This window comes from Pipistrellus kuhlii, unplaced genomic scaffold (genome assembly GCF_014108245.1).
Source record: "Pipistrellus kuhlii isolate mPipKuh1 unplaced genomic scaffold, mPipKuh1.p scaffold_m20_p_1, whole genome shotgun sequence".
Classification (NCBI taxonomy): Eukaryota; Metazoa; Chordata; class Mammalia; order Chiroptera; family Vespertilionidae; genus Pipistrellus; species Pipistrellus kuhlii.
This window is the reverse complement of record NW_023425404.1, coordinates 153,280,389-153,305,808: the sequence shown is the minus strand read 5'-3', so window position 1 is coordinate 153,305,808 and position 25,420 is coordinate 153,280,389. Positions and strand designations below refer to the sequence as shown.

Genomic DNA, 25,420 nt, shown 5'->3' with positions numbered 1-25,420 from the left:
CTGATAGGGGACAGAAGTAAAAGGACTGGAGTAAAAGGATCCAAAATGATGACTACTCAGATGAGCTTCTCCTTTTAAATAGGTCTGGCATTTGAGCTTCTTAGGCAAGTAGCATTGACCTCATGTGGGTCTGAGATAGGCGGAGGGGAGAATATTCTGCCCAGCATCTGGGCTTCTCCAGGAGCCTCACCAAGCTTGCTTGATCTTTGTAGAGATTGCCAGGAAAGAACTTTAGAGTGGGAGGCCTCTGCTAGAATAATCCACGAGGGCTCTGTCACTTCCTTTCACTCCCTTTGGAAGTCAGCCTGCCTCTCCCATAGTCTTTTATGCCCTTTCCTCTTCTGTCTGTGTTGCACTTTAATATGCTCCCTTTATAATTCCTCTGTCTCTGACACCAGTGGAAACAAATGTGCTGGATTTCCTGGGATATGCCACTCATATGATCACATATAACATTCTCTGTTTTCTCAAGCATGCCATCTCATCATATCCCTGTGAACAATGTACAACAAATACAGTTGACCCTTGGAAAACAAGGGCTTGAAATGAGCAGGTTCACTTATACACAGATTTTTTTCAGTGAATATACAGTTGGCCCTCCATATCCCTGGGTTTTGCATCCACAGATTCAACCAATCATGAACTGAGAATAGTATTTTTGATCTGCAATTAGGAACCCAAGGATGCAGAAGGCTGACTTTATCCATTGATCCTTCCCATTTTATATAGGAGACTTGAGCATCCTCAGAATTAGATATCTCTGGGGATCCTAGAACCAGTCCTTTGTGGATACAAAGGGATTCCTTAAGTTTGGGAGGAGTCAAAACTTATACACAGACTTACTGCATGGGGGTTGGTACCCAAACCTCCGTATGGCTCAAGGGTCAACTGTATTACTACCCCCACTTTGCAGAGTAGGAAAGCACGGAACAGTGAAGTTGAGTTGAAGACAGAAACATTTCCCATCCAACAAGAGCTTCTTATTGGAAACTGACCCACTAAAACTTGGCAAGGGCTTCCTGGTCATTGGTGAGGTGAGAAGGAAAGCAAGCCTTTGCCACAAAATGGGTAAAGAACAGAATGAAGGCATCTGTGTCTGGCATATCTGCCTGTGCCTGGAATTTTGGCTGTTTCTGTGGAGGGGTTGGGAGTGGATACTTCTTGGTGCTTTGGAAATCTGAACTGCAGCCTCAACTGATGCCTGAAAGGGGCTGCTGATCAAGTGTGTGAGTTCCCTGGTAGTGGCAAAGCAACTTGGCCAGGAGAGCATGGAAGAAGTGTGAAACCCAGGCTGCTTTTCCTGAGGGGCAGTCCCGGCCATGCAGAGCTCTCTGTGCCTACTGCCTGGGTCTGGGTAGGCTCCCTGGAGCATCAGCGGCCTCTAGGAAGTGCTTGTGTTTAGTATTTCCATAGAAAGGCTGCCTTTTGTTCTTAGAGAAGCACAGGCTAGACAATTTTTAAAGCAATCTTCTATGTCAGAATTATCACATACAAAAAGTGTTTCTTATTTTGAGAGTAGGGTTTCCATATGGCATTGCCCCCAAAGTAATGTGTTCCTTTTCATTAGAAACACATTGCTCAGCAAGCCAATACATGTCGTGTTAGGCTCCAGCAGAGTCAGGGGCTTTCCCAAAGAAATGATCGACTGCATGCAAGATCAGAAGATAGCTAGCTTTCCCTCATTCTTCCTCTTTGAATTTATTTGCCACAATTTTCACAGTGTATTACTCAAACCCTAGGTGATCTGAAATGTATCACAAAGAGGACTTACAATGAAAAGTCAGGGAATGACCTTTTATTTTCCATAATAACCCCAATGTAATAAAAGTCACATATAAAATAAGTCTGCAAGAAGAGATTATCTGCAGTAGCATATGTTCAGTTAGAAATTAGAAATCAATGGCAGAACACAGTGGGAGTATGTCATAAGAAATGACAGCTAAAAAAAAGGAAACTGACAGCTCAGCATAGTCCTGGGTAGAAATAAAAATTCCTTCTGCTGTTCTACAATATCTGGCCGTGGAACATGGCTTTTGTCTGATATGGAAAAAAATAGAGAAAGAGAGAGAGAGAGAGAGATAGAGAGAGAGAGAGAGAGAGAGAGAGAGAGAGAGAGAGAGAGAGAAGGCCTGGCATCACTGGTTACTTTGTATGAATATGGCAGCAGTATTTGTCATCATAAGCAGATCTGGGCTCTAACACTTACCAGGTTAATTTTATAGCCTTAAGTTTATCTGTCTTAAGGTATCATATTTTTAGACTATGACCTGATGGTTACAACTCATCATGTGGCATTACTATATAGAAGATAACTGATAGGATGAATTCCCGGTAGAAAAAAAAGTCATTAATTAATTCCTTTAACATACATTTAAGGAGTCTTGACTGTGCACCAGGCATCGATCCTGACACAGGGGTTAAGATGACTGAAACATGGCCCCTGTTTTGGAGGATATTACATTCCATTGAAGGGGACTGATCTGTAGCTGAGTAATTAGTACAGTAGGATAAATAGAACAAGATAGGCATGTACAAAGGGCCGCAGGAACATAAAGGAAGGTGCGACCAACTTTGTTTGGACATGTTCAGCAAAGCTTCGCAGAAGTAGTGACAACTTAGGAGTCCTTCTGGAGTGTCAACAGCATTTCAGGAGCTGATGAATCCCCGGTGGGGCATCCAAAACCTATGAGAGGCACATGACATTCTTTAGGTACCCAATTTCATGGAACTGGCAAGCATGAGGGAGGCTGCAGAAGGCAGGTCTGAAGAGTTCCGTAGGGCTCAGTGTGTGATGGGCCTGAGTGCATCCCTGAGTCTGTGGCCTCTCTCCTGCTCACCCTTGGCCCCTGTTCTGATGGGCAATGCCAGGGGTAATATTAAAGATATTTAACACAGTATGACACAAATCAGATCAGTCAGGAGGAGGGAGGACCTGAGAGCCTCTTCTGTCCTTAGCCTCTCGGTTTGCTGAAGCATGGTGCCGGCCAGGTTCCAGGAACGAAGCCAGAGTGTCATGGAGGGACAGGACAGTGACCAATTACCAACCAGATTGAAAGTATTTGTACTATTTTAACAGCCAGCGCAGTTGAGTGTATGCTGTGCCATCAGCTAGTCCATGGAGAGAACTAGTTGTTCTTTCTCATCTCCGCTTCACCCGCTGGACTAAGATGATTTCATCTCTCACAGATTTCTTAATCACCCTCTCCTCTCCCCACTGCAGAGCAAACTGTCTAGAAAGCAAAAACAGTCACTTCCACTGCCCTGATTAAAAATAAATAAATGACAGGATGAAGTTCAAGGTCCTTACCCAGTCCTGCCCACATTTGTGATCTGGCCCCTGTTATCTTTTTAGCCTCAGTTCCCATCATCCCCTGGGGTACATACTCCCTGAGCAGTTTGCACAGTACCTCCAGTGTGCTCAAGTGAGAGGTGGTTTCATCATTTCTTCTACAGGCATCAGGTATTCAGCTTACCTGTGGCTCCGGGAAGGCCCCACAGGCTAGCGCAGCATCTTGCACAGAGTAGGTGCTTCTGAGCATTGATAGGTCAACTGGGCGGCCCTTCTTAGATGTGAGGTTGGGCTTCTTTTGTTTATTTGTTTAGGAAAATACTTCGTATCAACTCCTGAGTCAGTGTGACAGAGGCATGAACAGTGTTAGACACTTCAGACAATGACTATGGCCCCAGATTGAAGGGCAGTTAAATAAATAAATGACAGTCAGATTTCATGTGTATTGAGGGGTAGTAGAATTTGTTATTGGGATCTTTGCATCCATGTCTTTAGTTATAATGTAGTGTTAGTAGTTATCCTAATATGAAAAGAATTCTTGTGTACCACTTGTAAAGTACCAATGAGATGTGAAATGTAAATTTACTCTCCAGAGATGTTTGTAGAGCACCAAACAGTATGCTTGGTGAGGAGTTAACCAAATAGTAATGGGCTCTGCCCTCATAAAGTTTATGGTCTCATGAAACCAAATAATAAGTAAAGGTTCCTCCATTTCTACTTCCTACCTGCCATCGGTATCTCTCACCTGGACGACAGCATTGCCTCCACATTGGTCTCCCTACCTTCACGGAAGCCCTTAAATCCTCTCTTCATGGCAACCAGAGAGAGCCTTTAAAAATCTAAATCAGGCCAAAACCGGTGTGGCTCAGTGGTAGAGCGTCGGTCTGCAGACTGAAAGGTCCCAGATTCGATTCCGGTCAGGGGCATGTACGTTGGTTGCGGGCACATTCCCGGTAGGGGGTGTGCAAGAGGCAGCTGGTCGATGTTTCTCTCTCATCGACATTTCTAGCTCTCTATCTCTCTCCCTTCCTCTCTGTAAAAAATCAATAAATTATTTTTTAAAAAATAAAAAATAAAAATAAAAATAAAAATCAGGGCTTGTTTCTATCCTACTTATGCCTGTTCATGACTTCACATTGCAATTAGGATGGAATCCTAATTTCTTTACATGGACTCCAAGGTCAAGTTTAATAGGGCCTCTGCCTTTCCTCCAGTAATGAATCAGGCCATCCTGCCCTGCTTTGCCCCACCCGCACCCTAGCAGCTCCAGCTCTAGCCAGGAGGTCAGCCTTCAGTTTCTAGAATACCCAAGCTCCTTCCCTTCTCAGTACCTCTGTATTGTTCTTTGCTCTGACCATGTTGGCTTCTTCTCATCCTTTAGATCCACTTAAAGCCAGTCCTTTCCATCATCTCCACTGTTATTCTTTATCAGAGTCCTGCTACCATTTAACACAAATTGTCATTTTCTCTAAATTCATTGGGGAGAAAAATTGTCTGAGGTTGTGCTTTCAGTTTAGAACAGAGATTTAGATTGGGTCTTGAGATTTGCAATTTAGGTGTCCTTTCTTCTGTTTCCAAACAGACACTTAATTAAATTACCGAAGTGAAATCCCCAAGTCACTTGCGATCAGCTAAGGTATTCTTCTCACCAGTTTTGGTCTGGCTGAATAATTCTGCAAAACAGGTTGTGTTCCATTATGAAGCAAACATTTTGAAAATTAGAATGCATAACAAAAGCAAAGGTGGGGTTGGCCATACAGAGAGTTACGTCTGAATATACTCAGTCTAGAATAGGCCTCTCTAAAGCGAAGAGCAAGCCGAAAGAGTAATAAAAAATTAAATGCTGGGAGAGGTGAATATTTTGGAGTCTTAAAGGACAAACAACACAGGTCAGGGAACAACATATAGTTAAAAACCTAAAGTGTAAGGAAAAAGCAGGCTCTGTGAATCCTCAGGGGGCATGCTGAGAGCCCATGCTACTGGGGGTAACCAGAAACTGGGGGAGATTGAAGGAGTTGTGAGGGAGAGCAGGGGAAGGTGTGCTGAGGGATGGAGAGAGAGGAGATGGAAAGGGAGGGGAAAAGCCACATGGTCAAGCGATACTAGGTCCTTCAAGGGTCTAATAAAGAACTGAAGGACATGGCATCCTTCCTTAGCTGATTGTAGGTGGCACTGGAGACAGAAGTGTCTTCAGCTGCGTGGCTTTCACTTTGCTGTGTGGCTGCAAAGGCAACATGACAGTGCACCGTCTGATCTAGTCAGACAGTCCATCTTCGTCTAGAACATTATGGTCTCCTTCCCTGTGATTTCCATTTCTCAAAAGCTCCTGATTTCTTATTTCAATTTTTTTTTTCAGCAGTGATTTATTGGAATTGTAGTTCTGGCCAAGAGAAATCATTTTTTTTTTGGGGGGGGTGGGTGTCTTCTGGGGTGTACACATGTGCAGAGTGATTTAGGGATGAAGGGGCCAACATCCTCCTCATACTAAATTTCAGAACTTTTCCAGGAGAAACTGACCAGTCCTTTCTCCTATGGCTTGTTCACTGACTCTGCTGTTTGCCTGCAGCCTGCCACGAGTCCTGTGAGGCCTGCTGGGGTCCCGCGGAGAAACAATGCCTGGCCTGCAGGGACCCGCTCCGCGTGCTGAGAGAGGGCGCCTGTGTGAGCAGCTGTGGCCCTGGGTTTTACAACAAGCAGGGCACCTGCAGTGGTAGGTACCACATTCTGCATCTTTCCCTCTCCCAGCGGTCCCACGTCTAATTCAAATCATAGCACCAGTAACTAATGCTTCTTTTACTCAATGAATATGCAATATGCTGACATTGCTGGTGCTTTAATAGTTTAGAAAACATGTGGGGGGTTTTTGTACTTAGCGGGGGGGATCTCCTTTAATATCTCCCCTCCCCCTCAGGGTGTTTAGCTTCTTCTGCAGATAAAGACAGTGAGGACTGGGCAGCTTGGTCCAGACCCACAGCTGTAGGTTTAGGAGCAGGGCTTCCTTCCTCTAATTCTCAGACGGCCTTCCAAGTATACATGGAGACAAGGAAACTTTCAGGCCAGCCAAGGGCAGACCTGCCTTTGTTATTTGGTGCCATTGACTTAGAACTAAAGCAGTTCTTATTTAGTCTACCTTTAATACCACTGCACAACAGTAAGCGTTAACCCGGCTTCCTGTATCCTTGTGCCTGTCACTGTCCCAAGTACGTTATAAACATGCACCCACTAAAAAGCAGGAAAGTACGGTGGGAAAACTGTGACCTTGGGCAAGTTACATAATCTCTTCATGTGCAGTTTGCCAGATGGGGATAATACAGCACCTGGGGTAGACAGAATAATGGCCCCTCAAAGATGTCTACATCCTAATCACCGAAACTTGTGATTATGCCGCCTTAAAGGGCAGAAGGGGTTGGGAGGTATGATTAAGTTAAGGATCTTGAGTTGTGAGATTATCCTGGATTAACCTGCCTGGGCCAGTGTCATCACAAGGATCCTTACAGGAGGGAGGCTTGAAAAGAAGATGGGAGATGAAAGCAGGGGTTAGAGAGATGCCAGGAAGGGGCTCATGAGCTGCCAGGCAGCCTCCAGAACCTGGAAAAAGATAGGAAATGACACACACACACACACACACACACACACACACCCCTTGCACACACACACCCTCAGGACTTCCAGAAGGAATGCAGCTCTGCAAACATATTGATTTTAGGACTTCTGATCTCTAGAGTGATTATGAATTTGTGTTATTTTAAACCACTGAGTTGGTGGCAATTTGTTAAGGCAGCATGGGAAATTAATACACACCCACCTCGGAAGGCTGTTGAGAGGAATGAGTTAATAGCATTGCATTTAGCACAGTGACCAGCACAGAGTAAGTGCTATGTAAGTGTTTGATGTTTAATCCTCACAACAATTTTATAAGATAGTTATTATCATCATGCTCATTTTCCTGATGAAAAACATAGCTCGTAAGGGGTAGCGTTGGGCAGGAGCCTTGGTCTCTGGCTCTAGGTGTTAACTGCCTCTTCACCAGTCTGCTGCTCACTACAGTGTGACCTACCATACACACCTCTGCCTGTTTTCCCCTCTCTTCTTTTTCTATTTTCCTCTCCCCTCTTTCTCTTCTCCTCCTTCCTCCTGCCCTCCTGTCCATCTTCAGATCATTCCCCTGCCCTGTAGGCATTAACAAATAGACAGGTAGCCACCTGACAGTGAGTGATGGCATTTGCTTTGGGCACACCAATAGGAAGGCCAGTAGCAAAGGATGAGATGATCTTTGGGAGCTGACAAATCCACTAGCCTTAGCAGCTGCTTGCTTAAAGCTGTGCAGACATTCCTCAGCATCACTAGCGTGAAAAATCTCACTTGATTTGGAGGAGTCATAGGTGGCCAAGGTGTGGATTTGGGAGCGAAAAGGAAGGAAAGGCCAGGCTGCCATTCATAAGCATTTCCAACTTTTTCTGCCAGCATCACTTTCCTTCTCAATTAAGCCAGAATACATCTAAAGGTCAGCGGGTGTCAAATTTGCACTAATCCAAAGGCCTAACGGTGTTTACCCAAGTCCCAAAGGAGCTGTCTCCTGTCACTGACAGGAGCCATGACAGTATCCAGTTACTGAGAAGGTATTGTCTGGATTGAGAATCAGCTTTTGCTGGGAAGTGTGCATTTAAAAGGAGAGATGGTTAGTGTGCACCTGGAGGCGAAGAGGTTCAGCATACACACAGGCTCCGAGGTTGGGTGAAAAACACTGGAGTTCCTTGGGGACAGACAGTAGTGTGGAGAAGGACTGGGATGGGGTGGGAACCAGGTGAAGGGGGACAATGGGGGAAAGGAAGGGGGGGCATCTGTAATACTCTCAACACTGAATATATTGTAAACAAGACTGCTTAACAGATAGTTGAGGAAAAGAGTATACATCTGAAGTACTATCTTTATACATTTTGAAACAAAGCACCAGGAAAAAAACTTCCAAACAGAAGATGGGCCATTTCTGACAGTTAGCCAACCAATCAGTTGATCAACAAGTAATCAGTGGAACACCTGCTCTGTTGCTTAGCACTGTGGTCAGCAAACTACTGTTTGCGAGCTACCTGCGGCTCTTTGGCCTCTTGAGTGTGGCTCTTCCACAAAATACGATGGCCTGGGCAGGTCTATTTTGAAGAAGTGGCGTTAGAAGAAGTTTAAGTTTAAAAAATCTGGCTCTCCAAAGAAATCTCAATCATTGTACTGTTGATATTTGGCTCTGTTGACTAATAAGTTTGCCAACCACTGGCTTAGCACATGCAAGACTCCATAAAGCAACTGGTATTCACCAACGTGCCCTTTGATAGACAAGATTAGAATTTACACTTTTTAGAATTTTCTAAGTTTTCATCAAGTGCTTTCAGAAATGTTCAAATAATATTTCCTGAACAGCGGTGAACCAAGTCACTGATTGGTATCAGAATGTTAATTATGATGTCTGATGCTGATAATGCTGACTCATTTCCAATTCAGATTAGTGCTATTCAAGATAAAGACTGCTGGTGTTGGTTTAATAATTTATAACCAAGCAGCTCCTATCTGTAGCAATCTCAAGGTCAAGTGCTGAAAAAATCCAGAATAACTTGTTATGATCGGTGGTATGCTCTGGTTGAAAAAACTTACAGTAACCACGTTCATCTGTGGTACATGCTTTGAGTTTTACAAATATTAGATATAAAGGGTAGGGAAACTCAAAGGACAAACCTCCTCATTCTTTAGTAATTTAAATACTTGTGTTATTAAGAAGGCTTTCATGACTCTAGCTAACATAAATTAAAGCAAGTTCAGAGGTTTCTGTTAACTGTTCTCTCCATTTTTCTGCCATTTTCCCCTTCTATTCTCATTTCCCTTCTTTACCTGGACAACTATTTTATTTTATTTTTTAATCTTTTTGTTTTTATATAAAAAAGACAAGGAAGGGAAAATTTCCTTTTGAGTACAGTTGACCCTCAAACAACACAGGCTTGAACTGTGTGAGTCCACTTATATGCGGATTTTTTTCAATAAATACCTGTACTGTTTTCAACTCATGGTTGGGTTGCTGAGGAATAAGTGTCACATTGATCCTTGCTAGTGTGTATAGGGAACCTGAGCATTTGCAGATTTTGGTGTTTGTGAAGGCCCTGAAACCAATTCCCCACAGGTACTTAGGGTAGTTAAATTTTGGAAGAGTCAAACACTGCATGTGGATTTTGACCGCCTGGGGAGAATTGATACCCCAAAGAGTAACTGTGTGTGTATGTATATTTAATAATATCATATTATGGAAGTCATGTTGTTCTTTTTTTCTCAGCATTATGTTTTTAAGATTCATCCATGTTACTATATCATCTAGCCCTTTGCTTCTTGCTGCTGCATAGTCCTCCCTCGTCTCTATCCCCATAGCTCATGCATCTACCCTAGTGACGGCCTCCCTGGGTTTCTTCCATCTAAGTGCCATCAATAGAGAGCACTAGGAAATAGCTGCAAAAATGTCGCTTCATGAACTGTGTGGGAGGTTATCTGGAATGGCTAACCCAGGAGTAGAATTGTTGGTTTCTAATAATTATAACATTATATAAAAATATAACTTTATTTTATTGTTGACACTATTACTTCTTGAATCTGCATATTCTCTATGACTAAATAGTGCCAGGAAGCTCTCCACCATCTATAACCCAAAGCATGAGATCTCCCATTGCCATATCCTTGCCACCACTTGGCATTATCAAGCTTTGGATTTTCCTCTGGTTAATAGATATATAGGGACATCCCATTTTAATTGGATTATTAATGAGCTTGAAAATATCTTCAACTCCTTTTGGACTTTTGTGTTTCCTCTTCTATAAATTGTATTGTATGATGTTTTCCCCATTGTTTCATGGAGGGCCTTTCTGCCTTTTGGTTATTGATTTTATGGAATTATTTGTTTGTTACAGGTATTAACTCTTATCAGTCTCAAATATGCAAATATTCACCAATTTTGTACCTTTTAGCTGTTACTATGGTGCCCTTTGTTGAACAGAAAATTTTAATTCATCATTTTTTACTTTAAGATTTTGATTTTGAATTTTTAAAAAAAATTCTGCCCATTTTGAACTTGAATTATCTTTTTTTTCCTGCTCAAGTTCACAAAGAAATTATTCTACATTTTCTCCTATTAATGGGGCAGTTTTATCTTAACTTACTTTTTTGAACCACTTGGAGTCCACTTATGGATATGGGTTTAAGTAGGGATCCAGTTTTATTTTTCTTCATTTTATGATCCAGTTTTCTCAAGATCATCTAATAATTCAATCTAACCATCTCCATTGATCTTTATTGTATATTAAATTTCTGTGTGCACATAGGTCTGTCTTTGAGCTATTCCAGAAGTCTAGATTTCTGTCCTGTATGGGATCACATTGTTTTGTTTTATGTTTTCATTAATTTTTGTTGCTTTCAGTATGTCTTAATATGTGATTGGGTAAACTTTCCCTTTCTTGTCTCTTCAGTTTCAAGGTTGACTTAGTTATTCTGGGTTTTAGAACATGTTTATTAAATTCCTAATAAAATACAGCTGAAATTTTTATTAATACTAAGTTGAAGTTATAGACTAGTTTGGGAAGAAATCACATCTTCCTAGTAATTTTACTTAAATTTACAAATTATACTCTAAGTATTACATTAGATGGGTGTTAAAAATGTTTGACTGCTGGAACCGGTTTGGCTCAGTGGAGAGAGCGTCGACTTGCGGACTGAGAGGTCCTGGGTTCGATTCCGGCCAAGGGCATGTACCTTAGTTGCGGGCACATCCCCAGTGGGGGGCGTGCAAGAGGCAGCTGATCGATGATGTCTCTCTCATCGATGTTTCTGACTCTATCCCTCTCTCTTCCTCTCTGTAAGAAATCAATAAAATATATTTATTTAAAAAAATGTTTGACTTACATTGTTTTTTATTGTTGGTCAATTCTACATTAAAAAAATTTTTTTTCTGCTACTATTTATTTCTGAGGAAATCCACTTAGCTTAAAGATTGTTCTGTTCTGTTGAGATGTCAGTTCCAGAGTTAGAAACTGTGGAGATTTTTATGGAGGCTGGGTGGAAAGGTGCTTTCAGATTTATTTTTACTTCTTTGTTCCAGGTATGAGTTGAGGGGATGATTTTCTTTTTCTTTGGTATAGAGATCATTGTCTTTGACCATTTACTGAATATTATCTTGCCTTACACAGTTGCTTCTGGAAAGATGCTGAATCCTCCAGGATGCAGGATGGAACATTTGGCCCTATTATTCGCATCTTATTTCCCTAGGTCTTAAATTATTTTTCAGGAAGTTAGCATGGTGTAGGTGGATGAAAAGAACAGATAGAATAGATCTCAGCGTCGATTCTCTAATAGTGAGAAGGTCTGTTTTGTTTTTAAAGTATTTAAGCAATGGGTATAGAGTAGACGAGTCCCAGACTTACCTGCCGGTGCATTCACCCTCACCTGCCTTCTTTTGCTTTCAGGAAAGAAGGCTTCTTCTGGACTGTCCAAGGCTAATCTCTCCTTCTGTACTTTTGAATGTACAGCCCCCTTTCCTCCTTGGCATTCTTTGAAGAATTATTTAAACTATTCTCTTTCAAAAACCTTTCCTGGGGTCTATGCTTGCCTTGAACTTTTACAATATCAGAGAGATAAAACATCCTCTTTCCCTTTTAATTATTTCTCTCTCAGTCCCCATCCATTCACAGCCAGGAGCCTTTAAGGGAACAGTTAATAATCATGGCCTTCACTTTCATTCTAATGACTCCACTTAAACAGTAGTGGTACAGGTTACCCATATCTCAATGTCTTCATGTAGTGAGCCATGTTCAGATTTTATTTGTCCTTTCTGCACTTTAATCACCCCTTCTTGAAACATTTTCCCCCTCAGCTTCTCAGCTGTCACACGCCTATTTTCTCTTCTACCTTTGTGTCATTTCTTCTTGGTCACATTTGCTAGTTTTTTTTTTTACGTTAAATGTTGGCGCTCTCAGATCCCTGACTACTGCTGCCTTATCCTTTATGCTTTTCCTGAATAAATCAACTAACTTCTGATTTCAACAACCACCTGTATGTGATGACCCCACGTCTCCCCCAAAGCTCCAGAACTATAAATCGGCTGTTTCCTGGACTGCACCAATCCAAAACAGCCCGTGAGAATCCTTACGGCCATTCTCCTTCTTGCATTCCGTGAGGGGCATCACTGATCCCCCAAGCCATTCCCCTGGAACGCATCTGAGACACTTTCTCCTACACAGGTCTCCAATCTACCATCTTCTCCACAGCCTTGATTCAATCCCTGATTGTCTTGTTCTGTGAGCATAGCCATGGTCTTCCTGCTAGACCCCCAACTCTCCTTTTTCACCTCTCCAAACTACCCTCCAAACTGAAGCCAAAGTAATCTTTCTTATACCCAACATGACAATGTTTCTATTGTAATTAAAATTTGGCAAGGGCTCTTGCTGCCTTCCTTCATAAAGATGAGAATCTATATGGTAGAGTCTGGCATACTAGTTTATATAGTCTGGCCCGGTCCACGTTTCTAGCCAAATGGAGCTGCTCTTTTCCTGGGCATCCCAAACTTTTGCCAGGCCCTGGACCTTCCCTTGCCTTGCTGCTGAAGCTATTCTCATTAGCTAAGCACATGCTGACACACTGCCCAAGACAATATTCAAGGATTGCTCTTATACAAATCCTTTCCTGACCTTTTATATCTCCTATATCACACAGATATTTTGAGGAATTTTTCTTGTACCTATACAAACTGATCTGAGTAATATCTGTAGTATTTCTCATATTGATTATCTATCTTCCTTTATAAGACTCTTCAAACAAAGACCAATTTGATTTGATTTTTGTATCTCTACCACCTGGAATAGTACCTGACACACAGAGCATAACAATTGTTTTATGAACTAAATGAATGTATACGTGAATGAGTAGATCCTGAAGATTGGGAGAGTTCAACAACTTAACATTTTTATAGTATGACCTTGCTTAGTAGAACTCCGAGTTTCTGAATTCTCTCCCCAACTAGGGTTGCCAGATAAAAGATGAAATATTTGGGACAAACTTAAACTAACTATTCATTATTTATCTGAAGTTCAAATTTAACTGGGCATTTGGTATTTTTATGTGCTAAATCTGGCAACTCTATCTCTGAGGCCACTTTAACTTTAAATCCTATATTAAATTGGATATACTGGAGGGGGGTGGAATGCCCCAGAGTATTTGTTATGCTTAGTCTAATGAATAATTCTTTGGTTCTTCAACTGTGAAGGCAGAAAGTGCAGGTCCTTTGAAATATTGGAATCAAGGAAACAGAACTCAGTTGAGCAGTCAGAGAATGAGATTACTATGTCGATACCGACTGTGGACATTATAATGAATAGACTTTTCTGCTCCATTGGCTCACTATTGACTTTCTCTGATGGGTTTTCCTCTCCCTTAGCTTGTGACCAATCCTGTGAAAGTTGTGGCCCCAATAGTCCCAGATGCCTTACCTGTGCGGAGAAGGCACTGTTGCATGATGGCAAGTGCATTTCTGAGTGTCCTGCTGGATACTATGCTGATGCCACTGGCAGATGCAAAGGTAAGACAAGGGCCGTCATCATCATGATCACCATTGACTGGACTGGGGGCTGCATGCTGCTCACTTGGGAAACTATGTGCCTGATGGGAAAATGTCAAAGGGAATAGCTTTTTCATTAGAGAATCTATATGCATGTGGTATGGGAATGGGAGACATGGGTGGATGCTGAGATACTAGAGTGATTAAATAAAGAATATATATATATCACCATTAGAGATCATTTGGTCTTTCTGAAATGCTAAGATCTTTAAGACCTTCATAGAGTTCTTGTTACTTGTAAACCATCACCAACTTAGATCAGAGGTATGACAGAATCATTCCTTAGATGGCATTTATAAATACTACAGGGTGATAAAAAGTAGGTTAATAATAAATGATAATATAATAATTAATACATAAATAATAGTACAATAATAAACTCTGTGTTTTGCATACTCACAACTGTAGACCTATGTTTTGCCCACCACCCAGGACCCAAGAAGAGGTGTGTGTGCCTGACCTTGTCATAGGCAGTGGGCAGATTCTTAAATGTAATTCTTACTTAGGGTCTCAGAATATCCGAGTTGAAAGTACCTTAAATAATCATTTAGTCCAACTTCTCTCAGTGTGTAAGCCAACCAGGCCTGGAAATACTCAGGCTTGGTGAAGGACATAAATAAATTCAGGGACTTGACAGTCAAAATTCCACTTCTCCCAATACTCAAGCCTCTGAACTTTATACTCGCCCCTATTCAGGTGGGCAATTTTAGATTCAGACAGACCCAGGGCTAAAATCCAGACGTGATTACTTCTGTGACCATAGATAAAATTTTTAACTTCCCAAGACCAGTTTCTTCATCTTCAAAATGATGTTAATAATGCCTATCATAATATTTCTGTGAAGATTAAAAGTGTAATGTGTCTAAAACACTTAATACAAATACTAAATGAAGGATAACTAGTAATAAGTAATAGATATAAGTATATATAACATGGGTAAAAGTGGATAATTGGGCAATGTGGGCAGTTCTAGAGATATAATTACCCCCTCACACATCTTTTCTTTTGATTTGGTGTGAGAGCTGAAAAGAGATTGAGAGTGATGGAGGAGAGGGCTTCCCAGCATGTATGGAACCCAGCCAAGAAGTGGGCTTTTAGTCACTTGGGTCCCTTTGTGTTCATCTCTCACTCTCTTCCTCAGTATGTCATAACTCGTGTGCCAGCTGCTCTGGACCCAGGGCCTCTCACTGTACAGCCTGCATCCACTCCCGGGCTCTGCGCCAAGGCCACTGTCTGCCCAACTGTGGAGAGGGCTTCTACCCTGACCACGGGATCTGCAAAGGTATCATTGGTGTTAGCCGTATTCTTAAGAGACTTTCTCATCATAAGGACATAGATTTAAGTTACTATAATTTTTATTGATTAATTTTAGAGAGAGAAAGGGAGAGAGAAACATTGATTTGTTGTTCCACTTACTCACGCATTCACTGGTTGATTTTTATATGTGCCCTGACTGGGAATTTTACACACAAATCCAGGGCTCTAACCAACTGAACTACCTGGCCAGGACCTGAGTTACTTTTCAGTTCAGCTTTTCCTCTGGTATATCTTATTGGCAATACATACAGTATATGCTTTTTTTCTTACCAAGAGATCATCTGAAAAATTACATTTAAATATCTGTGAATACACCCACAAGTTCATGACTTTTTTTGGCCATTCTTCAGAGGAATGCCATTTCCTTTGCCATACATTAGAACCACTCTCATTTTCCTCCCTTTTCTATTCTTCTAGCATTGCTAATGTCTTTCTTAGTCTTCATTTTGTTTTTCCCCGAAGAAGCTCTTTTTGTTAATGATACTGCCGAGCACACTGAGCGTCACCAGCGATGCCTGTGGGCTGAGGAAAATGGAAAATCTGAAATAGCTGTTTGCCAAGAAAGGCTTTGGGCTGCTTTGGAAGGCAGCATCATTTCAGCTTTTTAGAGCTAGAGCATTGGGAGCAAACGCTTCAAGTGAAATTAACTTATATTTATTTATGCACAGGGCATCTTAGAAAAGAGCTTCAGCATAGTTACAAGAAAAACGTTTTTAAAACAGGCAGCTGCAATAAATATTATGAAAAGGAAAATGCAGCGAGTCTTTTAAAGAACAGGCAAGCTAATTGTATAAAACGCGGGCCTGAGAGAACTCGTGTACTCCATTTGGCTCTGATTTCCACCGGTAGCCAGGGAAAACAAGGAGCTGTGATGGATTATGAAATTATTGTGGCTGCTCCAAAGAGGCCTCTTCCTTGTTTAGAAGAGCAGCCTTTCCTCTCATAAATTCTAAAGGGAATTTGTTGCCTGGACTCCCGATATACTGGGTGATGAATAACATAATGGACAATATCACAATGACCGTGTTTGCGAAAAACACAGCAATAGCCTTTTTGTGAATGCTTCTTAAAAATCTTCAATAAAAGCTGAAGACATAATGTTAAATCGCCATTCAGTGAATGTGTTTCTCTGGAGAACCAAGCCAATATAGTCCATTTTGCTGTTATTTTTGTGTTGTGTTTGGTTGTTGTTGTTCTTTTTAAATCTAGCTAGGCAGCTCTTATGGGACCTGAGAGATATGACTAGTTAGCCTCACCCTCATTTTGCCCTTCACAAGTCTTATTATTATTACCTTGTGCTTTGGTATAGCACACTAGAAAAACAATGTTCTGGAGGGATGTATCTGATGAACTTCTCTTAGAATGGTTTTGATTTAATGATAGCTCCACATTGGTTGCAACCTATATATGACCCTGGGATTGTTTTCTGCGTTCTCTTCTTGTTGGCAGCCTGTCATTCCTCTTGTCTGACTTGTGTGGGTCCAGAGCGCTCTCACTGTACCCAGTGCAAGAAGCCGGAGGAAGGACTGCAAGCCGAGCAGCCGTCTGGTGTGAACATCAGCTCGGGCGAGTGTCTGTCTCCCTGTAGAGCCCAGTTTTACCTGGAGAACACTGGGCTGTGTGAAGGTGAGTGATCGTGATTTGAGAAAATGTTAGGACCTTCTGGCCTTACTACTTCAGAGAGCCCGTGAGGTGAAGCCACAGCCAGGAAGGTCTGTGTTTTCATATAAGTCTGGTTAGGGATGCTCGTGGATGAAGCAGAAGACGGACATGCCAAAGAGGACCCCGCTGATGTGCTCCTTCCCTTGTGAGGAATAGGTGATCTGAAGGCGCTGTTCCTTTTACCCAACACTGTCCCCAAAGTTACACTCAGAAGCTCCAGACAGGAATTCTTTCAGAGGCCATTATGAGGAGCTAAGAAAGACTCAGTGCTCATGTAGAATTCTGTTTATTATTTCTTCTAATTTGCTGCTCAGAATATGAATTTGTTCCTTCAGGGCAAAATCTGGACTTCTGTCAAAATTTAGAAATGATTCCTGTCATTTCTAAATTTGGCATATATATAGGAAATTGATGTCATCCTGAATAATTTGACTTAATAGCTAGGTCAACTATGAGTGGTTGAGGAGAAAAAGGGTATATATACAAGAATCTGCCTTACTGTTGGAGAATTATTTGACTCTCAAGCTACCTGAAAAAATTTTATTACTCATATTTCCCATTGTAAGCATAACATGTGTATCATTAAATAAATTTTTGAGTGTAAAAAAATATATAAAAATAATCTTCCCATCACCTTCCACCTAAGCCCACTTGCCTTTACTATTTTGCTGTAATATACATGATGGTTTTTTTCCTCTGCATTGCTTCGAGTTTTTATTTTTGCAACATAACTCTAAACATGCTGCAGATGCAATTTTGTATCCTACAGGCCCATTTATTACAGTGTCTTCCCTTTCACATTGGAATGCACTCTCACATGGCAATGCTGGATTTCAAGGTTAGGCTAAAAGATCTTGGATGCAGTGAGTCACAGTCAGAGTAGGAAGTATGCAGATTGGAATATAGAGACCCCAGGCAAGACACTTAAGCTCCATGAGCCTTGGCATTCACTGCATTACAAGAGGGATAATTTCCTTTCATACTGGCTTTTTACCAGGGCTGGAGGAGGTTAGGAGTATGAAAGCGCTTGGTAAACTGGTAAAGCCCCATGCTCAAATGGTGTAAACCTCAGCCATATACTCAGGTGTTCAGGAACGCTGTAGGGGTAACTTTCTGCTCCCTGGGAAGCATCAGGACCCCAGGGTGTTTACATTGATATCTAACAATTGGGGGAAAGGTTACTACTTTCTGGATATCCGGGTTACTGCCCATGTATACATTGCCCAAATTCCCTGTGGTCCCTTAGCTCCCCTGGCTCTGTTTCCACGGCACTTGAGAAACAGGAGGATCTTCGTTGCTGCCGAGAGAGCCAACGCCTTCCAAAGCAAGTCACACAGCCTTCCCCTTGCATCCCAGGAGCAATGGAGAAGAAATCTCCCCAAGCTGCTTCGCACAGTTAGCTTCTTTCTACAGTTTTAAGCACTGTCATAAAAATGAAATGATTAAGGTCTTAAGTTATGCTGCAAATAAAAATTATAGGGACTAGGGTTATTCTGCCAGAAAATCATGTTACTGGTGATTTGGTACACAAATCATGAGCCAGGCACTGTGAAACATGCCATACTTGTTTACTCACTTGTCCTGATGCCAGCCTAATGGGGTCAGTGATACAACTAGAGAAGTAACGAAGGCTTGAGGAAGTTAAGGCTGTAACTTGCTCAAAGTTATGTAGGCAGCACAGAGCTGAGTCTAGTGGGACATAAGTCTGCCTGTCTCCAATTCCCGTGCTCTAAACCAGGATGCTACTGTGTTGGTGGCTGAAGGGCAGAAGCACTGAGTGCTGAGGGTGCAGGATTGAATCATTATACATTGACAAAGGGGTGTTTTCTGGGAATTTCTTTATACAGACACTTTTTTAAAAAGAGGATTAGATCTAATCCCTCTGGAATGGCTTCATTGTGGTCCTGAGTGAAAGGATTAGGTTGACCTCTTGAGTCCTTGTAGCCCCGTGATTTCATGCTAGTTAATATAATATTATTAGGTGTCACACATAGAGCCGTCTACTCTCATTTATTACCAAATCCCTGTGCAATCTCCGCTAGATAGATAGATTGTTGTACTCAATTTATAAGTGATGAGAATGTGGCAGAAAGAGGTTAATTGAGTTGCCTAAGATTTCATTGGGAAACTGAGTGCAAACACCAATTGTTTCGAATCCTGCCTGAGTGTTGATTGATGTACTTCCTGTCACTCATCCTGTATCTTTGGAAACTGTTCTGCCTTCCCCAAATCTGTTCCATTTTCCATTCTGCCGGAGTGTGTCTGTGAAATCAGGCCCTGGGAGTGCTAAGAGATTGCAAGGGACTCTCCTCACACAGTCCCAGAAATGTCCTTGCCTCTTTGCAGAACGTTTAGAAAGGCTGTGTGTGTGTGTGTGTGTGTGTGTGTGTGTGTGTGTGTGTGTTTGCCATTAAGATTTTATTTTACAGTGCCTTTGATCTCGAGTGCTTTTCTATAAAGAAGAGAAAAACAACTGTTTCCGGAACTCTTCCTCTTCCTTTTTCTGAGACTGCAGCATGGGGTGATCAGAATATAACTGCAACTAATAAGGGTGAGAAGCAAGTTACTTAGCCTTTGATATGGTATCAGAGTTATTATTATAAAAGTTTCTTTCTGAGCTACAAGACAAAAGCAGGCATTACCTATTGAAAAATGAAGCAAAAATGTATTCAAGATATTAGACTAAACTCCAAGTCATTGATTAATGAATGAAAAAATATAAAATTAACAAGCAGTGATCAGAGAGAACATTGGGTATTCCTAGCTATAGGACATCTTTATTTATTTCTTCTACAAATATTTACAGAGTGCCTTATGGGTGCTGGGCATTTTCTAGGTTCTGGGATACACTCGTGAATGAGTCAGATGAAAATCCTGTTCTCATGGAATTTATATTCTGGTGAGAGAAATGGATAATAAAGAAATAAATGAATAACAAGAGCAGCAACAAAATCCATGGCTCACACTTGGTTAGCAGTCTATGCTCTGATGCCCACACAGGGTAATGGGGGAAGGAGGGACGGAATTGAGATGGCCTCTGAGGTGGAGTTGCTCTGGCAAGATGGGGACAGACAGCCACCTGTTGGTCCTGTGTCTTTGGCTCATTCTCTGAAACTTGGATACCTCAGAAGATGGGCTTTGACATCCTGCTTCTTTTTCATGTGATCTCTAGTTTTCCAGCATGTGGCTGGATGTGCTAGGACAAAGGGGAGTCCATTACTAATTGTGAGATAATTTGGAGGCATTTGGTGACTGACAAAACTTGTTCATGTTTATTAAGTACTAGAGGCCTGGTGCACTGACTTGTGCACTGATGGGAGGCATGGATTGCAGGATCAGCCTACTATAAGAGCACTGCTCATCCTGGTCAGCCAAGTGGCGCTCCACTGTGGGAGCAGACTGACCACCAGGGGCAGCTCCTGTGTTGAGCATCTGCCTGCTGGAGGTCAGTGTGCATCATAAATACTGGTCGGCAGATCATCCTGGTCATTCTGCCATTTGGTTGCTGGGCTTTTATATATATAGATAGATAGATAGATAGATAGATAGATAGATAAGCATTTATAATTCATTAAAAGAAAAATTGTAATAATCTTACCTAGAATAAATCTCACCCATTTTAACTTATTATTCATTGGTATTAACAAATTCAAGTTGAAAGAAAAAAAGTTGAAAGGAAAAAAAGTACATCACCCCTCTTGCCCTAACAAAACAAACTACAAATCAATAAAATCCCATGTTCTCCAAAACAACATAAAAAAATCCATCCCCATCACTTTTCCATGCCTGTAGGCACTACTAGGCCGGGGTCTCTCTACTGCACAGCTCCGGGGGCACCATGCTCCCAGTCACTTGTTTGAGGCATTAGTGACTGCAGCCCTGAGCACAAAGCAGCCATGGGGGATGGACAAGACTGAGCACCTGGGGCTCCTGACCCTGAGAGTCCTCTTCTCTCTCGCTGATACTCTTGGCTTCAGGTCAGATTGCTCAACTCAGTCTCAGATTCTCCTTTCACTCTTGTTGAGAATTTTTTTTTTTTCTCTCAAAAAGGATTCAGTTATTTTGAAGATAGCTTTTCGTTGAGTTTGTAGAGTGGAGGCTCTGGTTTGAGTCTCCTAGGATTGTGTTAAGATGTGACTCAGATTTATTAGGTCTGGGTGCGTGTGTCTGCATTTGTGATGTGCTGCTCCCAGGTGAGGCTGCTGCTCCTGGTCCAGTGACCAGAGTTTGAGGAAGGAAGGCCTCTAGTGAAAGAAGATAAGCACACCACTTATCTCTGGCATGTTTCTAACGAAAACTGTTTTTGTTTTTTGTTTTTTTATTTCAACTGTTATTTCTTCTCATTGCCAGAAATATACATGCCACTGAAACTCTAAAAAATACAGATAAGGAAATAATCTATTACCAAGTTACCCAGATTTAGCACATAAAAGTACAGAATTAGGAAATAAAAATGCAGGAGGAGGCAAAAGTATGTTTATAGTTATTGGTATGGAAAAGGATATGATAATTAATAAATAATAATACAAGTATAAACTGTTTCATGTACTTACAGCTATCAACCTACTTTTCCACGACGTGTATTTTGAAAATAAAAAAAAATAATTTTTTTAGTATAAGTATTTTGTAAATATTACCTGAGATATTCCAAAATATTATTTGTTGTTTACTTGGAATTCAAATTTAATTAAGTATTTTTATTTTATCTGTAAACCATACCTATGCATACCTCTGTCCATTCTATCTTGAGGTAACCTCTTTTAATCTTTTGGCATAGAGTCTTACAGTTATTTACACACACACATACACACACACACACACACACATACACACACACACATATATACCTTTATAGTTTATCAATCCCACAAGTTTATTGGAGATCCTGTGAATGTACATTTACTCCCATTTTATAGATGAAGAAAGTGAGGCTTAGAAGGAACCAACTAAAGGATAATTTAGCAATGGGAATTTTAGATCCTGGGATCTAAGAGAGGACATAGTTGCTTACAAAATATTTTCTTTCCAAACCCAGATACCTTGTTCTTCATTTCACACTATAGTTTTACAACCTAATTTCAGGCCAGGCCATCTTAATTAACAATGCAGTTCAATCACCATGTCCACAATTGGCAGTGGTGACCAGGAAAGGATATGAACATGATCAGGATGATTAGTTTAGCATGTAATTGCCTCAATTCTGTGACAAATTAATGATGGATTCTTTCAATTCCCAAACAGTTCAGCAAGAGGTTGAAAATGATATACTTTTAAATTCCAAGCTTTATGTTAAAAATGAACTCTATACTATGATAATGAATTCAACTTACACGTTTTCTAATGTATTATGTCAGGAGAAACTGCTTTAAAGAAAAATGCAGAGGTTGCCAACATCCCAGTGGCCACCATCCATCACCCACACCAGCAGCCTTTCCATTATACTCACAGCACATTGGTCAGGTAAACGTCAGGGAAGTTTTAGCAACTAGTATTGCCTTTTTAAGCTCGATGTTAATGCATGGTGCAAAATTGCACAAATTTATACTGATTTGATAGCAATATTTAAAGCTTTTCAACTTTATTGAAATATAATTGACACATGACATTGTTTTAATGTAAGGTGTACAACATAATGATTTGATATAAGGACATATTGGGAAGTGATCCCCACAATAAGTTCAGGTGATATTCATTACCTATAGTTACACTTTTTTGGGGGGAGGGGTGTGATGAGAACTTTTAAGATTTATTCTCTAAACAACTTTTTCATATACAATATGGTATTTTTAGCTATTGTCACCATGCTGTACATTACATCCCCACATCCCCAGGACTTATGTACCTTATGATTGGAAGTTTGTACTTTTGGACTACCTTCACTCATTTTCCCTGACCCCATCTCCACCCCTCCCTCACCCCTGTCCCAATCACTAGTTTGTTCTCTGAACCTTATCATTCAGCCGCCATAACTCTTGCTTGTCTCTCAAACATTTGTGATCGTCCAAGCTACTTTCTTTGTTCTTATTGGCGGGTAGTTGAGAGTATGCTAAGACCTGTCAGTGTCCCAAAGGAGAGGAAGCTAGGCAGCCCCTAGATGCAGGCTGATTGAAAGCCGGATCACCAGGCAGCAGCTTATAAGTATGTAAAAACCTCTTTTGGGGGAACACTGAGAGATGGGTGTTTATGCTTGCTCTTTTTGGGGAACACCGAGAGATGTTTATGTTCGCTCCCTCTGAGCCCAGGAGGGTAGCTGATTTGCTACTGTCCTGTTAAACCCAAGAACTCCAAGCCCTGCTGGCCACCAGAGCCAGGCTATCAAGGGTGTGCCTTTGGGTGGCAGCAGCAGAAGTCAGGCATCGGACATATGTATAAGCTCTTTCTGAGGAGACACCAGTGATCTGGAGCAGGCTAGAGGGAGAGGGTGAATCAGTGTTTGCCTGCCTCCCAGGTCTCAGAAGACATTACAGATAGTCTTGTTAAATTAGAAGTATGACCTTCAGGCTACTGCTTTTAAGAAATGCACACATGTCTCAGGGTAAGTCTGGGAGATGGGCGTTTCTGACTGCTGCCTCTGTTCTGAGCTTAGGGAACAACTTCCATGAGCCTTTGCAAGCCATTAAGGACTGCTTCTTTATTCTCTATAGTCTGATGGATCTTGTAGGAGCAAGGCTTTCAACCCTGCAGTTTTGGGGACCCATTCCTTAGATAGAAATCCTAAAAGTTGGGGCACTAGATGTTGGGTCCAAACCCTTCACTCCTCAGAGAGAAGCTGGGTGTGGGGGTTCCCTGGCATGTCTGTTGCTGTTCTGGGGGTAGGGTAGATGGCACCAACAGTGCCTCAGCCTTTCCTACCCAGGTTGATAAGGTGTTTTTTTTTTTTAATTTTATTTATTTATTTTTTCCTTTGCTGATATGTGGTAGGATTTGCTCTGCTAGTTGCTGGATTCTTTCAGAGGAAATTGTCTCATTTGTATCTGTGGGAGGAAGTGAGTCAGGAGCCTGCTGTCACCATCTTGGATGAGAACACTAGTTTTCTTTTAAATAACAAATTCGCCAGTTATTTTGGTCAATTAATTAACTTGCTTTAGATAAATGGGAAGAAACAAAGTGTACTGTGAGTATTTTGATCTATTTAGTTGTTGCTAAGATTCACCCAAGGCCTCAAGGCAAAGAGTTTTAATTAAAGAAATAAATGGGCAGGAGTCTGCCTGCTCAGTTTAAGAGCATGTTACTATTTATGAAGTTGGGGTTCCCTTGAATTAACTGAATAAAAGACGTGGCTTCTGTAGTAAGCAGTACTCTTTCATGTAGGCCCCAGAGGGCTGACATAAGCTCTCCAAACACATGCCTCCTGGTAATGTTCAGTCTTCTTCACTTCCTCCTCCTTGCTTCTGTAGCTTGGGTGCACTCAGCTTTAGGGATAGAAAGATGAAAAGGATACAGACCATGCCTTAAGGAAGCATGATCAAGTAGGGGAGACTGACATTTGAACAAGTCATTAAAAGAACATGCAGCATGCTGGAATGGCAGTAGGCTTAGGCTACAGAAAGAGCCCAAACAAAGGAGACTGACTCTGTCGGGGGTACAGTATATCATCAGGCTGTCTGTGGAAGGATTGATGGGAGCTCACCAGGGGAAAAGGAGGGAAAGGACATTCTAGGCCAAGGAAATAGCGAGGGCACAGGCATGGTGTGTTGGGAGAAGGTCAGTATATTTGGTATTCCTGCAGTGTAAAGGCAGAGCAGTGAATTGTGGGGACTGGCACTGGAAACATGGGATGAGTCATGTCATGAAGTGCTTAAAGTGCTGGACTAAGGAGCTTAGAGTTGACACTATTGGCATTGGAGAATCATGAAAATATGTTAAGGGGAATAATTCAGTCAATTGGCATTTTATAAAGATCTATCTGAGAGTTGTATGACAGGAAAGTGAAAACAGAGGGGGGCTGGTTGGGAAGCCAGCCCCCCCTTACCAAAGTGAGGGACCAGGGATGGTGAGGTTGAGACAGATGTAACAGAGATTTAAGAAGTAAAAAACCAATGTATCGTGGATGCATTGTAGTGATGGAAAAGTAGAAGTCTACAGTTTTCAGCATGAGTGTCTTGGTGAATGGGGAGGCTAACAAGTGAGGCAGAGAATACAAAAGAGAGACCAGGTAAAGGAGAGCATGTGGGGTTGGGGGTGATTGATAAGTACAGTTTTTGAGGGAAGGAATGTGATATAATTTAAACTAAGTAGGTATGGACCGAGCTTAGATGTGGTAATGAGTAGTATTTTAGAAGTTTGGAGTATCAGATACTGATGAAACACCATGTAAAAATATCCCTTAGGCAGTTTAGATTTATGTGATTGGAGTTCAGAGTAAAAGTCAGAGCTATACACATAAATTCAGGACTCACCGCATGCAGGGCATCATTAAAGCTGTGGATTACTTTGCCAGAGAAGGAGAAGAAAAAGGGCAGAGGGTACAATTTTTGGAATCTCTAATATTCATGACATAAATAGAGAAAGGCTAAAAA

At 41.4% G+C, this 25,420-nt stretch overlaps 1 protein-coding gene across 1 annotated transcript in view; it reads left to right on the top strand.

The window, feature by feature from the left end:
- Positions 1-25,420, top strand: part of FRAS1 (Fraser extracellular matrix complex subunit 1) — a 446,031-nt gene that overhangs the window by 217,682 nt on the left and 202,929 nt on the right. The window contains exons 15-18 of the mRNA XM_036412793.2: positions 5,856-5,999; positions 13,743-13,883; positions 15,064-15,204; positions 16,689-16,865. Coding sequence (XP_036268686.1) covers positions 5,856-5,999; positions 13,743-13,883; positions 15,064-15,204; positions 16,689-16,865 — 603 coding nt within the window. The remainder of the gene's footprint in view (positions 1-5,855; positions 6,000-13,742; positions 13,884-15,063; positions 15,205-16,688; positions 16,866-25,420) is intronic.